This window comes from Hydra vulgaris, chromosome 12 (genome assembly GCF_038396675.1).
Source record: "Hydra vulgaris chromosome 12, alternate assembly HydraT2T_AEP".
In the NCBI taxonomy this organism is placed as follows: Eukaryota; Metazoa; Cnidaria; class Hydrozoa; order Anthoathecata; family Hydridae; genus Hydra; species Hydra vulgaris.
The window spans coordinates 24,388,966-24,406,201 of NC_088931.1; the positions used below are offsets into that span (position 1 = coordinate 24,388,966).

Below are 17,236 nucleotides of genomic sequence, written 5' to 3' on the forward strand. Positions count from 1 at the left end.
TGCTAAGGTTAATTAACTTGTTTGGCAGTGTTTAGAAAACAAGTTATTTAATATTGAGTTTTAGTTTAAACAAAAAAAAATTAATTACATTACGAGAAAGAGAATTAAATTCTATATAAATTTAATCAAAATAATAAACTTTTTAACAATCTTTTTCTATAGGAACCACATTAACAGATAATAGTAATTGGCCTTGCGTTAAAGCTCCTCAAGCTAATGCGTTAGTTTGACCTACAAGATGGCGTCGGAATAGTAATGTTTACATCGTGACGTCAATAGAACACCATCAATTGTTTTATAGGACGCGTTAGATTTTACAATGTAACACAACTTTTAGTGTAGTTTACACTATTTTGCGCGTCATTACATTGTTTGCAATATTGTAAAAGTTTTAAAGGTTTCTAAGATGGTATAACCTGTTTTACGGGTATTTTTTGGCGAATTTTTTAGGTTTAATATATTAATACAAGTTCGACGGTGTCATGTATTTTAATTTTTCGGTTGTACGGCTAATACCCTTTCATAGTTTTATTAAAAAAATTTACCATCCTCCTTTATAACTTTTTATTAATCAATATTTGTAATTACGTAAGAACGAAACAAGATCATCAAAATTATCTTGCTTATCTACCACTTATTCCATATGAGATAGTGAATAAGCTGTTGTCATGCTAATTAACAATATTTTTTTAAATTCTCCATCAAATTCTAAATTTAGTACATATGTAAAAAAACTTCTTACTTTTGCATAAAAATTGTAGTACAAAATTTTTCAGGATTTTATTTTTACCAGCCTATATAACACATATCCAATGATGTATATATTGTTTATTTTTTGGTAATTATTAAAAAAAAGAGAAGATAATTGCTTCAACCCTGCATCTTTATCTATTTATCTAAAATTCATTAAATTCCTAACATCAAGAAGCCATTACCATTAGACCTGTCGCATTTAAAACTTCACAAGTTGGAAAATTCTTAGTGAGGGTGTTGGTAATAAAACCACTATCAGCCATTATGTTTGTAGTAAGTCACTTTCTTGATATTTTAGGCTATGCGATTTCTGCGATTTGCTGTGCACTGTCTCTGTTACCTGACTTTCTCCGTTAAATTTTACGGGAAAATGAAATTACGGAAACCTGCCAGAGTTATTTTGATCAAAACTTTAAGTTCATTTCATTCAAAACAAATCGCCCCCAGAATGAACCAATAAAACTTTGAAAATAACAATTAGAAATAAGTGCTCTATTTAAAAAAAAAACTTATAAGAAAATAAAATAACTATATGATTTCCAATATCAAATGTTTCTTAATTAAAAATTATATAGCTACTTAAATGAATATACATATGTACACAAAATAAATAAACAATCTTCAGATATGTATAAAATGTACAATTTACATTAAAATTATGATCCAAATCGATATTCACATAAATACATCAAGGTCTTATAACGGTTTCCTTTTAATAACCCCCCCCTTTTTTTTTTGATAGATTATTTACATAAAAAAAGCACACAATTTGCAAATTGGATAAAATTTATAAGTCTTTTCCTTGTTCATTATTTAAGATTCGAGTAAGAATTACAACACAACACTTGATGATTCGTTGGCTGATTTTGTAACACTTGATGTATCATCACCATTGTCAGACTTCGTAGATTCGGGATAGTATTGCTTCAAGCGAACGTGCCATGCAATACTTGTTACGGCGGAAATAGTTTTAAACTGATGACATACATTTCGTGGAATAAAATATATATCATTATCCCGAAGAGTTATACGAGCATAACGAATTCCTTCTCGACGGAGTTGATTCAATTTAGCATCATCGATCCATTGAACGCACTATAACATTGAACTAAATCATGAGCATATCAAAACACCAAGTTACCAAAAAAAAAAAGTTTTAACAAAATGACCCTTTATATTTTTTTATTATCTATTATTTAAATAATATTTTAACAAACTTTGTTTTTTAGACTTCAAAAAAGTCCGAATAATTGGAAAAAAGCATTTATTAAATAACACATATTTGTAACCATGAGCGAGACTAGGTTTTTACAAACCGAGACGAGAAGTTAGTACTTCTCGTGAGACCGAGAACGAGACGAGAAATTTAACAATTTTTGAAAACAAATTTATTAAAATCCAAGTAATAAAAAAAAAAAAATGTAAACATGGTTTTGACAAATAGACACAAAGACATTTGTCAAATGTAAACAACTTTTTCAAATATTAATTCAGAATTTTTTTGCCAAACTTTTCCAATGTTTTCTCTGATTAAGATGATTTGTTCTACTTTTTCTGGGTGTAAGTTGTGTCTGGATGATCGGACGACATTTCCACCTGAGCTAAAAACTCTCTCTGATTTAGTTGAACTTGCTGGAATAGCTAAAATTTGTCTAGCTAATGAAGAGAGTTCTGACAATGTATTTGAATGCAATTTCCACCAATCAAGAATCGGAAAGTCTTTTTTGGCATCAGGGAGATATTCATACTGGCACATTTCCCTCAAAATAGGATTCAGTTTAGATGTTGGCTCTTGTGTTTCAAGTCTGACGTTTAACTTGTGCTTTAGTTTTGAATTAGGGGACAAATCTGCTAAAAGCACTCTGGCAACAGGTTGGCACTCAACATTATCCTTAACCTGTGAGGCTAACAATTCTTTTGTTGTTTGAAATTTTTTGAAGAGCCTAAAGCGAAGCCCCTTTAAAGCAGGATTAAAGTAGTTTGCTACAGCACTCAATAAGTTTCCAGTGTGACAAAGAGGAAATCTTTTCTCAATGCAGCTTTTCAAGTTTTTTGCATACAAGACACCATAGCCATTTTTTCCATCCGTCTCAATAAATTGATCAATTTTGTCATGAATTAAATAAAGAGAATCGGCGGCAGTGTTAATTGTTGGAATAGACTCAGCCGACCATGTTTCTGTAGTTTCTTTAAGTAGTGCCAAATTTTCTACTGCTTCCTCGATTGATTTCTACTGTGATGCACTGATGGTCTTTGAAGAAAAAATATCTTCATTTACACATAAGCTGATAATTGCACTCTTTAGATGTAGGCATAAGCCATGCAATCCAGTTCACTATTCCATCTTGTGTCAACAGATTGGTGTAACTGTCTAAAATTGATTCCTTGAGCCTCTGATTCTGATTCAAGCAACTCAGCTGCAACTGTTGACTGGTGAGTTAAAGAAGCCAAATCTTTGCATGTTTGCAACGCATCATCCATTCCAGCAGTCATTCCAAATGAGTCTTGAACTGCACATTGCAAAATATAATTGTAGCACAAGTATTGGTCAAGGTGCTTTGACAATTTGACTGCAAGTTTCATGTTTCTTGCCTGGTCGTTCACGCAGTACATTGGCAAATCAGCAGGCAAATTTAGTTCTTATAAGAAAGAATCCAGCTTTCCTTCAATCAAGATACCTGTGTGTCTGCCTGGGAACTGTTGGACATGGGGTGTCCAATGATGTAGTCTCCAATTTTCGTCAACAGCATGAAAAGTCCAAGAGATGTAGCTGTCCCGAGCTCTAGAAGTCCAAAGGTCAGAAGTAAATGCAGCACTTTTTAGATTTGGCGTAGTCTCCGTTATTATGCCAATAATAATGGAGATTACGGCCTGTTTCCATCTTTGTTTTCAAAGTTGACTGCTTGTGTTTCCATCTTTGTTTTCAGAGACTTTTTGCACGTCTTGCATTTAGCACCATCACTTGTTTTTTGAAAATATCTCCAGACTTTGTTTTTTCTTGGTGACATTTTTGATTGTTGAAATGAGGCAAGAATATTTCTTCTCAATATGAACAATATGTGTAAAGTTGAACTCCACGGGTAAACGAATGAAATTAAGTCGAAAGTGCACCATTTTATACAAAAAGTTTTTGTATTTAAAATCTAATTAAAATTTTTAAATTAGATTTAAAAAAAAAATGTAATTAAAAAATCTAATTAAAAATTTAATTTGTTTTTGTCAAAAACAAATTAAATTTTTAATTAGATTTATTAAAATGACGTCAAAATATTAATTAATTAAAAAAACTAATTATTAAGCATTTTGTAAATTATAATAATTTTTAATTTGGAAAATAATATAATATTTAAGTCTCGTTCTACTTTTCGCAAGAATTTCTATTTCTCGTTTCTCACGAGAAGTCCCATTTCTCACGAGAAACGAGATCTCGCTCATGGTTACATATTTGTAAAGTGGAAAACGTAAAACAAATAGTATGGAAAATAAAGGGTTCTTAAAAAATATATTACTTGAGACATGGGTGGTTCATAAAGATCCAATTGCATCTTTTCTACTACTGCTAATAGATCGCCAGCATCAAAAGCTATTACTTCTTTACAATGGCGATTTATACTCGGACTAAATAAGACAAAATATAAAGTTTATAACTAAAAACAAATGAAAACATTATACAATATAAACTAACTAGCAATAAACAAATAAAATTTTTGCAATAATAATAAACATTTGTAATAAATTTTAAACACATTAGTTGACTTTATCTAATAGTAGCCAAATATTCTAATAAATTTAAATCCTTATATATGTTCAATAGTTGAAACATTTTTAAAATATGAATTTTTTAGCCAAGAATTATTTTGAATTAAAACTCTTAATCAACTAAAGATAAAAAAAGAAAGAAAAGAATTTAACATTCGCTCACACATCTTAATTATAATAAAAGTTTCGCATTTATAACTATATATTTAAAATTAAAAGACTTAATATATACAATTATAATTTAGGATTTATAACTTAACATTGTTATTAAATAAAGGTTTTTCGAAATTTTAGATCGATTTTATAAATCACTTTTACATTTTAAACAAGATATTATCATCTTGTTTAAAATGATAATAAATCTTTACAATTAACTTGGAAAAGGTTATCTAGATTGAATCTGTAGTAAAAAACTGTTTAATTGAGTAATTTTATATATAAAATTATTGCTGAATTTTATACTAAATGTAAAAACTTTTATTTAAAAAATTTCTGTTACAATATTTACTACTATTAATTTCTAAGATTTGAAGAGTTTTAAACTTCAAAACTAAAATTTTAAAAAAAACTGTTTCAAGATGATGCTTTACCTACCAATCATAAACTTGCTGTGTTTCTTATTATCCAGACTGTCAGTGAAATGCTAATTAACATTTCTTTTTCCTACTAAATATCACTATGGTCTCAAATTTGTGTTTATTCTACCAATCAAAAACACAATTATTCAATACAATATTACATAATATTACTTTCTATTTTTAAAATGTATTTATATTTATAATTACAAACGTTTGACTCCCATTTTAAGAGCAAATACAATTTTTTCCAAAAGCAGCCAATCATTTATTGCTGATTTCAAGCACTGATACTGTCTTCTCCGTTTGACAAGCGCTTTTACGCTCTTACAGTTTTGCGCTTGCCCACACCTCCGCCAATACTACGGCTGGCGCTTTTTTAAGCGCTCGCCAAAAAATTTCAAGCGTGTTTTTAAATTGCAACAAATCTTTTTTCTTAATCAAATTCTAATTAAAGAGGTACAAAAACAAATATTTTTTAAAAAACCGCGCACGCTAGGCAAATAATTACTGTCCGGCCAGCACTTTTTCGTGCGCTGGTGGTAAATTTCAAACAGAGAAGACTGCTGAAAGCTATTACAGCTATTTTATAAACAACTTTATAAAAACATAATTCAATAATACCTAAAAACTGTTAGTTGTTATTTAGTGCATATTTGGTCACTAATAGTGACTCACTATTTAGCAAAATAAACCAGACACAAACAATAACGTTACTGTTAATTTTTAAAAGCAATTTGAAATTTAAAAAGAAAATTACTTTTTGTCAAAATGAATAGCTTTTAAAACTCCAACAGCAGCAGTTGTGGTTCTATCAAGACCATGTCCAACATGATCTGCATGACACTTGGTTCGGTCTTCAGCTAGTGATTCTCTCGGCTCAGACGATCTTGGCAAATATTTTAACTTTTGTAGCTCATTTACACCGATTCTAAAGTTTAAGAAAACCCATCAGAATGATGATGCATTTTCTTTTCTGTCTTTATATTGGAATGATATATGCTAAATAACCTGTAATCAAAAATATTCTGGTTAACAAGATCAGAAATGACACTTAAACAAGGTCAAAATTGATATAAGATGAATTTTTTTTTGAAACTTCAATTTTATCCATGAGCAACATCTGCTTATAATTATAGTAATTGTGTAAAACAAATAATTTTTTGGAACTAAGATAAAACTTGGTAGATAAATAAAATATTTATATACCGTGTTGCTTGACAACTTGTTTTTCTGCGCCTCATCGACCTCATGTTTTAGAGTTAATGGATTGAGCAAGGATTGTAATGATTAAAAGAAAAAGCTTCTACAACTGTTATAGCCCCCGCAACCTTGCAGTGGTAAATACATTAAAAATATATATATTCATGACACATTTTTGCACTCTTTGCTGTGCATAAAACGCCATACTATAATAGTTATCTGCAAAGGCTTCAGTACATACATCAAATTATAGTTTGCCTTTGAGTAGATACAGTTTTTATGCATCTAAACAATTTAAAAATTTTAAGCATGCAAATTATATTGACAGTGGCAAGCTAAACCTGTAGTGTGTGTGGGTGTGCACGAGTATATATATGCACATATACAGCGTGGAAAATAAGTAATTGAAGAGGGGTGGTAAATTCGACTGGCAAACACATGAAATTGGTGGTCATTTGATTTTTTTTGACAATCAAAATTTTGATTTTTTTCTTTGTTTAAATTTTATCTAGTAATACTTCTTCATGACTGAATTTTATATGTAAAAATAATTTAATGCTTGATATTAACAAACTCATATTCCTTTTAAAAATAAAACTTTAAACAAAATGCATTTTTTAATTGGAAACGCAAATAACTAACATTTAAATAACCAGTTAATCTTAATAGCTCAAAATAATTCTTGCGCATACAAATTTCCATTTAATTAAAAAAGGAAGTTTAATACCATCCGAGTAATTTTGATTTTTTTTTTTATATCGAAACAGTTTTTATAAAATAATAAAATTTAAACTGAATACTTAGTACTAAAAGAAATTGTTTTATGAAATGTATATATTACAAATGTACAAATGTAACTAACAATGTATTTTCAAATATATGTTTTGTCTGATTACTTGATTAAAAGAAAAAAAGTACAGTTGGAGGAGAAAATGTTCTTAGTTACATACAACAATTACAAAAAAATAACAAAAAGGCTTTCAATCTGTAAAGTTAAAGAAAAATAATTGTACATTTTATATCACAGCTCATTAAAATCATTATAAACAGTGTTTATTAAACACTGCTAAATTTAATTAGTTAACAATAACATTAGTAACTCTCGTGCGCAACTATTTAAATTGAATACTTAATACGAAGAAGACAAATGTTATGTAAAACAAGATTTTTACTAAGTGTATATATCTTTTAAGAATTAGAGAAAAAAAGAAAGCACAAATGCACAAATAGTAATTTAAATTTATCTATAAATTATTATCTATAAATCATTTATTGCAATTTGCGGCAAAATTTACACTAAAATAAATTAAAAGATTTAAAGAAAAGAAAAGCAAAGTGAAAAATAAAGTACAGTTAAAAAAAAAAAAATGTTTTAAATACAACAATTATTACATATTTTATAATCATTAAAATAATATATTAAATATTATTATTAAAATAGTAATAATTAAGGAACTTCAATCATTTATGCAAAAAATGATTTACCAGATACACCAGTGCACTGAAAGTAATCTAAATGAGTGAAGCAAAAACATAAATGGTTCAAGTCATATTTAATATTTGTAAACGAAGCAAATAAATAAAGCAAATCATTATAGTATGTCGAAAATAGCATATCGTAAAAAATAAAATTATTTTAAACGCATTTTCAAAATTTAAATGATTTTATAAAATTTTAGTATATGCTTTTTCCAAATTACATCCTGATTACATGTCAAACCCTGTTTCTCAGAATTCATTTTGGGAGGTCAAAATAGGAACTTTAGTCATTTCAGGCAGTCGTTGACTGGCTGTTATTTTCCGCGCTGTATGTATACACACACATATACATATATATATATATATATATATATATATATATATATATATATATATATATATATATATATATATATATATATATATAAATACACACACACACACACACTATAGCGTATATAGATCAGCAAATGCCTAATAGTTTTGCTTATCTTTACAGGGTGTAAACTAGCCCTGTAGGGCCCCACCAAACGCGGTATTCCCAAATGCTCAAAAAAATTAAATTCCCAGTTTAAAGGTGAAAAAATCCTGTTCTCCAAATAAAGTTTATCAAATTGAAGTTTAATAAAAATTACTGAAAATTAATTATTATTTAAAAATAATAGAAAAATAACAAAAAAAACTCTAATTTGTTAATTAGCAGTCAAGGCGTAGTGATAGCGCACTTGTCTAAGAAACAAAGGATCCGTGGTTCAAACCCTTCCTCTGGACAAGATTTGTGACATCGGTTAGGAAAGAGGTATGAACTTTCAATTAAATGCTCTTCTGCAGTGCTCTGTTATAAATCATATTCTGATGAGCTTTTTTAAATAATTAGGAGAATTTAGTTTCATTATGTTTCTAGAAAAAAACTCACGTAATCACCCACTAAAAAGCCGAGCCAAAAGATGTTACACATGAATCACATAACAAATACCCCAAGAAATTTTCTACTGGTAATTTGAAGTAAAATATTTTCCACTTTGTCTTAAAATAATAAGTTATGTTCAAATAAGTAGTAAAAATATATATCATGTAAATAAAGCTATATTGGTAAAATTAACAAAACATCAACACATATAAAAAAGTTTGCGCTTGCTTTAATCATGATTTGTTAATAAATATTTCAAATACAAAGTTTCTTCAGATTTGCAAAGACTTTTGATATCTTCTAAAACCTATACTGCTTGTTCGACACTAATGTTGGATCTTTGCCTTTATAGGTGAAGGAATATCACACTAAAACTTCGTGAATGTACTGAAAGCCTTTAGATGATCTTTTTAATGGTTTCCTCCAATTCTTTATCATTTTCAGGGTTAAACATTTGGTTTGAAAACCAGATTTCTGTCTGTCTTCCAGCAACAAGCTCAACTGCCATCTCAAGTCGTTGTCTGTCTGAAGGAATAAGTATGTAAGCAAGTTGTAAATAAATTGCCCGGGAGTTCCATCTAGATTGGCTAATATTTGGTAAACTTTTTAAATTAACCTTAGGAAATTTCTTTTCATTCCAAAAGAATTTCACTAATCAGATGCTTCAAAAACACATTTTTCTCCTCTCCATTTCAGTTCATTCTCCTTCGATTGTTTACCACTATTGTCAAAGTTCTATGTTAAATAGTCATATTTACTACTGATCATGATTACACTACAAATGTTAACACTTATAAGAGTAAACATTTGGAGTGTCTGTCGCAATCATTTTTATAGATCCCCATAAATCATATTTAATCAAAATCCTTCAAAATCATATTTAATCGAAATCCTTCAAAAATTGTCTCTGACTTTTCGTACTTCAGTACCATTAGCTTTAGCCTAACCGCTTTTTTATTGTTCTTTATCACGACTACTTGATGTTCCAGCCCAGCTATCTTTTTTCGATCAAAATGCAAACACCAGGAAGATCAACACCAGTCATCTGAAGTTATTGAAACACTGTGGCAGCTCTTTGTGTACTTAGCTTTGCTTGACAAACCAATTTAACAGCCTTAACTGTCCTCTGTTTAATTATTTGTTTATTAATATTTATTGAAAGTTCATAATCACTGTCACTTACTGATTTATTACTACTTTCGTGTTTCTCTCTGAATTCATTTAAACTTGAAGTTGATGGTATTGATGAAACATTTCCAATTTTAATTTTCTTTGAAGGATGTATTTTTTTAGGATCATCAGGCTTCATTGCAGTATATCTCACTTTACCAGATGCCTCTACTTGCTTTAAATAAAGATTTTTATCTTTAAATTTTTTATCTTTGAATGCAACCAAAGTCCATCCTCTTTTGTTATATCTAATAAACCATAACCATCCTCTTTTGTTATATCTAATAAACCATTTCAATTCATCTCTTTTTAATCAATTTTTCTATTATTCTTAGCACTGATCTTTTTTCTATTGTTACAAAATTCAAATTAGCCTATAGTTCTAAACATTCATCTGAAATTTTCTCTATTCGTCCCTTCACATTTTTACAATCTGATGACAAGCTGGTGTATCGGTCAATTTGTTGGCATTTTACATATTGTTCCTAATGATTCTTGAGATTTACTTTTATGTAATTTACTTTTCTCAAAGTGAATCAAATTCTTTTTCCATACGCCTCTTGATATTTTGGTTGCAGTAAAATATTTGTTTGATATATTGAATGGTTGTGTAATAAATTACGCAATGCTAAATTTCACTAATAAACAAAACAAAAAAGTTTTCCTCAAAAGGCATTGAGTTAAATCAAAATAGCATGTTAAGTTTAATGAAAATCGCAGTGTAAAAGAGCTTAAGATCTTCGACATCTGTTTTTAAAATAAATTTAGCGCTGTGTAATTTATGGACAATCCCTTAGGATCTATAATTCATTTTGCGCGTGAGCTTTTTAAAAGGATGTACCTTAAAATTATTGTCATTTTTTTCAAAATATAAATGCTCATAACTAGGTGATATGCTCATTTGAAAATCTTAAAATTCTTTTTTTTTATACTCCTACCGTAAGGACTTCATGGGGCACCTAAATATGATTAAAAAAAAAAGTGTATAAAACTTAAAATAAAATCGCTGTTATTGGTATAACGCTATTGCAGGACTGCAAAAATGTCTCTTGGAAAAAACTTCTTGAGAATTGGAATTTTCCCAATGATTTTATGGATTTTTTCTGAAACTTGCTTGTGAACTAATTTCTTAAAATTTGCAAATAATTTTTTACATTCCGTTCCAATAACAGCAAATATTATATAAGCAAAAAATAGAGTACAATCTAAACAAATAACAAACTTGTTTGGTTTAACACCCACAAATGCCATTTCTTTAAAAGTTTTGCCCTACTTGGCTGAAAAGTTAAATAACTTATTAAGTCTTACTGCAAACTCTACTTCAAGTAGTACATGTGCTTTGTCAAAAAAAATATTGAGAAGCCGCCAATGTCAGATACTTTTGAAACTTTGATCAACTATGAATATTACAGTAAGTCTTTTAGTTATTGTTTATATCTTTTTTGTTTGGTATTTTATATCAACTGAATTTTGTGATCACATTGACTAAAATCACTTTTTACTTATCTACTATCTTTTCTCTACTAACTTTTTTAAAAGAATACCTCTGAAATATAAGTTAAATACAAAAAATGTTTTATGATTATAACAAACTGGTACTTTCCTGCTTGCTTTTATTTAAAATATCAATTAAATATGTATATTAAAATAAAAATAAATACGTTTAATAACAAGAATGTTTTTTTTATTACAACAAACTGGTACTAATTAAAAACTAAAAACAAACTTAAATATTTGAATGAACCATAGTCATAATAACATTTTATAACTACGAATAAAAAAATATTTGTTGTTATTCTTCGTTGCCACGATAGCGTGCAAGCGCTTGCGATTAAATTATTTTTGTATTTAAATTGCTGTTACTTTAAAAATCACCATTTAATAACCACCATTGAAAAAGAAATATATATTTAAAAGAATACGGCATATGAAAGCGGCAATGATATATTAAGATTAAAAATAAATTAAATATATCATTCTTAATAATAATTAATATACACTGATTATTTTATTATATAAGAATAAATAATTCATAATATATATTTGGAAATTGGAGCTTAATTTGCCATGTCATTGTAAAACTGCTTCTAATTTTGCCTTGATTTTATACATATCTTAAAAATGTTACAGATGGTATTTTATTTTTGGCACTGCCCAATCAATGTATGCAGCGCTGCAGTGGAGTAGAAGAAAATATTTATAAAAAGACCCCACACATTCCCGAAACACATTTTAATCTCAGGGATAGAGGGAGGGAGGGTGTGTGTGAGGATTTAGAAAAGTTTAGACAAATTCTTAATTTCGTCAAATGCTGTATCAAATTTATTCCTGGTTAACACCCTGCTTTAGAGCATACAGCTGTTTCAGAAAAAAAAATTTAGAATGAAAGAAAAGATTGCTACCCCATGCCAAATCCTCAGTCGATGTAGCGGCATACCTTTACTACAGCAGGCAATAAGATAGTCAATGTATGTACTGAAGCCCCCGGAAGCAGGCTATTTCAGTGTGGCGTCACAGTGCTTATCTAAACATGCATTTTTAGTTGCATATATATATATATATATATATATATATATATATATATATATATATATATATATATATATATATATATATAAATATATATATATGCAATATCAGGTTTGTTAAAAAAAAGCCAAACATAGCCAAGACAGGAATCCCGGTCAGTTGCTAAAGCAAAATAAGTTTTTTCATTGAATGAAAATAAACCCACATTCAAAATATGAACAGGGGTTTTCTGGAATCAGGAATTTCATCTTTAATCTTATTTAGGTTAACTATTTTCAATAAAAAAATGAATGCAAAAAATTTTTCCCAAATAACTCAACACATTTACCCAACATTTTTTGGGTTTTCAATAAGTTTGATACTTCTTTTATGTTAATTAAATAATGCTATTTAACAACAATAATAACAAAATAATAAAACCTACTTTCTTTTTTTTCCAATCGGTGATTTAGGCATTTCTATGGATGGAACCATTTGCTCTCCTGGACGCATCCATAATATTGGACCATCATTGCTAGTTGTTCGATCCAGTCCACTATAAATAGACATGTCACCCCATGGAAGGGTAAGGTTAAGAAATGGATCTTTCTCTAACTTTCCAAGAAGTTTAGGGAAATAACCACCAGACTCTTCTGACACAGTTCCTACTAAACTTATTTGCCCTAATGCACCAGCTCGATGAGTACCATTACAAAAAGTGCTTTTAACATTATTACAAAATTCATCCATCGTCATAGATACAATATCTGATTTTCTTCCAAGAGATTCTACCTTTACAATCAAGTTAGGCTGAGTGGTGTGTAAGTACTGAACAAGTTCAGGTAAGCACAACCCAGCATTATGTACAATACCCATTACATAATCCGATCGACCTTCTGTTTTTTCAGCATAACAAGTATTAAGGAATTCTTCAGCAAACTTTTTTAGGTATTCTGCTTTAATATTTGTAAGTTCTTCTGCATAAGCATGTAACACTTTAGCTCCACCATTAGGATCAGTATATGAATGAATATACTTTCCAAACTTTAAAGCTGATTGGGTGTCTTTCTGAATCATATATTCCATATCTGAAAAATGTCTTTCAAATATTTCTCTGTAATGCTTTTTTGTCTTAATCTTATCCTTTCCATTTTTTGAATTGTATGATCCATCTATATCTAAGAAAATATTATTTGTTAAATAGTATGATCAATCTATATTTAAGAAAATTCTATTTTTTTGAATAGTATGATCCATCTATATTTAAGAAAATATTATTTGTTGAAAAAACTGTAAAATTTAATAAAAAATGTTACTGTAAAATTATTTTACAAAAATTTCTCTGCAGTTTTGTTTTAACTTCATGAATAGACTGAAGAATTAATTAACAAGACACAAAATTATGAAACTAAAATTTTAACTTTAAGAAACTCAACACGCTAAAATAGAAGCAATAACATTAGTATAATGTCAATTGCTGATAATAATAACGTTAATGATTATAATAGTAATAATAAAAATAATAATAATAAAACATCACTTTATTTTTGCAAAAAAAAAAAAAAGTTCAAAAGGTATTATCTATGCTAGAACTTATTATTCTCTGATTACCGAATCTTGATAAATTTTAGAAGATAAAGTATTAAAATCATTTTAATAAAATTTTTCTAAAATTATACATAATTATACTAAAAAGGAAAAACTTAATATTTCATCACTCTAACACAAGTCTCTTATGATAAGAGTAAATATTTAGCAAAACATCTCTTCTTTTGAATCTTCCTCATAACCCTGGCACACAGGTTAATCCTTTGACAAAATTTTACGCACATACTCTGTCAGGATTACTCACATACTCTACAAAATTTTACTCAAATACTCTGCCATACTAAGGTATTTCTTTTTCACTTTTTTATAGTCTGCAGTTCAGGCAATATTTTTGTCAGTCTTGTAAAGTTGTATGCCAAAACTGTCTGTATCCTGAAAATAATTTAAAAAGTGCTCATCTGAAACTTTCTCGACTGCTAAAAGACTGCATTTGTGATTCTTATTTTCAATATTCAAAAATTCTTTTTGTCATTGCATTTAGTAAAAAAAATATCTCAATTTGAATAAGCTCACTTTTTAACTAATCAATATAACTTTCTAATAATTTTTCAATATAAATTTTAATCTTCATGTTCTAGTGCTAACATGTTAACAATAAGAACTGCTGTATGTAGTAATTATGTAAAAGTAATCATGCAATAGTGGTTAAGCATCATAAGCATGAGATACAAAGTTCAAACTAACAACATCTCTGGATAGCAAATAGTTTATTTCAGAATTAAGGGTTGAAAGAGGAGTATAACTACTGAGTGAGGTATTACTACCGAGAGGGGTACTATTAGTGAGAGTTTTTGCTAAACAATGGAAGAGCAGGAGAGTTTTCTCTAGCAACAAAAACTACTTGTGTTCTATAAATTCATATCTAATTTTGGATTTAAATAGCTATGCTCATTTTACTTTAACCAAAGTATATAGTTTCACTTTAAAAAGTCTTGTAAATCAAATTAGGAAATAAGTTTAGCTTCATGATCAAAAACATGACAACTAAAAAAAATAATAAGTTTTAAAAAAAAAGGTTTACTTTAAGTAAATTAGTAATAACTAAAGTAAATTAGCAATAATAATACAAAAGTAAATTAGTAATAACAAAGATTTATTTCAAGTAATAAATTGCACATAAGAAGATTGGTCTGACCCTTTTAACTTTTATCGCCCTTTTTGTTGTTGTTGTGATTATGATTGTGCTCACAGAGTTCTTATAGTCTTTTCACAGAGCATTGTGGAAGAGCATTTAATTAGGAAGCTCATGTCTTCTTCCCTAACAATGTTGATTATCGTACTAGAACCAGCATCAAATCTCAGACCTCTTGCAAGGAATAAATTAGGCAATTGCAAATTGTGATGAGCCAAAGCCATTTAGCACTCTTGAAAGTATATTTCATGCGGTAGTGGTGTAGTGGTAGAGTGCTCGCCTTATAAACTAGAAGTTCCAAATTCGATCCCCACTACGTCCCTGGTAATAACGCGATCAACTTGTTTCTCCGCGCAACAGACTTGTTTGTCAAGATTTGTGTTTCGCAGTTATAGAGTTAAGAGGGTTGTCAACTGTAGTGGCCTTCATAGCCTTAATGTGGTGAATTAATGTAAAAAAAAAAAAAGAAAAATTAAAATAATCCCTATGGCTAATTTTTTTATACCTGGGTAAAAGTTTATATAAAAAAAGATATAAACAAAGTTTACACAAAAAAACTTGGTCAAACAAATATTACCTTTGGTTGCTTGACTATCAGGTCAGAAAAAACTAAATTTAAAATTAACGCATGTACTTTCAGACCATGAGTATCACCAAGAAATGCTTGTATTTAAAGTTCTTTTATTTGTATTTACTTTTGAAGTTGATTAAAGTAGGATTTCATTTACATGATTTCTATTTTTTATAATTTTGGCATAAAACAATAAGTATTTTTATCCTGTATTTGTGTCACTTGGATTAAGATCTGTTTTATACAACAATATTTAAAACATAATAGTTGTGAGAGTTGTGAAAAAACTTTGCTATTATTACTCTAACCAGTGCCACGGCAACACAAGCTGCATATTCTTTGATTTCATTTTATTTATCTTGATTCCTTTAGACAATCAGATTTCGATCCTCTGTTACTGTTAACTTGAATAATAAAACTTTTTTATTGTGAATTAGATGGAAGCAGTGAGGCTTTTGACATATCGAAGATTTTGATAAGTAGGGTAGTACTAAATGGCTTAATTATTACTTATAAGCTATAAGCTTTGTTCATATTGCATATCTGTGAAAATTTATTAATGAAAAATACCTTTCTAACCACAATATTAAAGCTATCCTTGATAGACAACAGTCTCCTTGATTTTCAGTAACTTATAGGGTACCACAAGACTTCATTTTTGGTACTGTATTGCTTTTCAGTTATAATTGATGATCTATTATATTAAACAACCTTCTAGATAATCTTACCTCTAAAATCTTTAAAAACAAGCATCTGATCTTAAATGCAATATCTCTTATGTGACAGCGTAATTAAATGGAAGTTTAGCAGATGCACTTGGCAGAGGACTTTTAGGATAATCAAACACATGTATCTTGCAATTCTAATCTATAGAAAGTCTTTAGAGATGATTCCCAGTTGGATCATTGCTTCTTTAGACTAATAATTTTGGACCAAAACAACTTTATGATTTGTTCATATTTTATATATTAAAAAAAATATATAAATAAGTGTAAATTCTACTCAGAACTTTATTAACAAGAATTTTATAAATATATTTACATATTACTACATCTCTATAAACCAACACTATACTTAATTTAAATTAATTTAAAAAAAAATCCAAAAATATTCACTATATAACTTTCATCTTGAGAACTTTATTCGTTATTTACTCACCAGAATCTTTCTTTTGATGACAATGCTTCTTTTGCTTATCAGGCAATGATTCATTTTTTACGTTTTTATAATTTTTTTGAGTTTTAGAAATAGAGTTTAAATAAGAAATATTTTTGGATGAAATGTTATTGATTTTGCTTTTTATATCAGCAATCTGCAGCAATCGATTACTGATTGTTTCTGTCATTGGCTTGGTTGAAACGTCATACGTTTTAATATCTAGCTTCATTAATGGAAAAGAAGCCTTTTCAGTATGCTCATTCGAATCATTAATATCTTCTTCTTTAATAATTTGCATTTGATATTTTCCCTTGAAGTCATCGTTGCTAACGATTTTCTCAGCGGCAACCTGAGCGATCTCCATGATGCTCCGCATTAGTTTAAATTAATTAATTGGAAATTCGAGACAT

The 17,236-nt window shown here is 28.5% G+C and overlaps 1 protein-coding gene across 2 annotated transcripts; it reads right to left on the reverse strand.

Moving 5' to 3' along the window:
- Window positions 1–1,289: 1,289 nt before the first annotated feature.
- Window positions 1,290–17,219, reverse strand: LOC100212839 (lysine-specific demethylase RSBN1L). 2 transcript variants are annotated; one of them, XM_065812646.1, is made up of 5 exons: window positions 16,827–17,219; window positions 12,803–13,529; window positions 5,848–6,018; window positions 4,263–4,371; window positions 1,290–1,848 (listed from the first exon to the last, which is right to left on the reverse strand). In XM_065812646.1, the coding sequence occupies exons 1-5, from the start codon at window positions 17,200–17,202 to the stop codon at window positions 1,585–1,587; spliced, it is 1,647 nt and encodes a 548-aa protein (XP_065668718.1). In that variant the 5' UTR covers window positions 17,203–17,219; the 3' UTR covers window positions 1,290–1,584. The 2 variants fall into 2 exon arrangements, with proteins under 2 accessions (XP_065668718.1, XP_065668717.1); XM_065812645.1 differs by having other exon boundaries at window positions 12,803–13,535; window positions 16,827–17,218.
- Window positions 17,220–17,236: the final 17 nt, after the last annotated feature.

Coding starts and splice junctions, on each gene's coding strand:
- LOC100212839 (XM_065812645.1), bottom strand. CDS start 17,202: ATGCGGAGCATCATGGAGATCGCTCAGGTTGCCGCTGAGAAAATCGTT. Junction 13,536..16,826: donor TCATCAAAAGAAAGATTCTG/GTGAGTAAATAA, acceptor ATATTTTCTTAG/ATATAGATGGATCATACAAT. Junction 6,019..12,802: donor CCGATTGGAAAAAAAAGAAA/GTAGGTTTTATT, acceptor CTTAAACTTTAG/AATCGGTGTAAATGAGCTAC.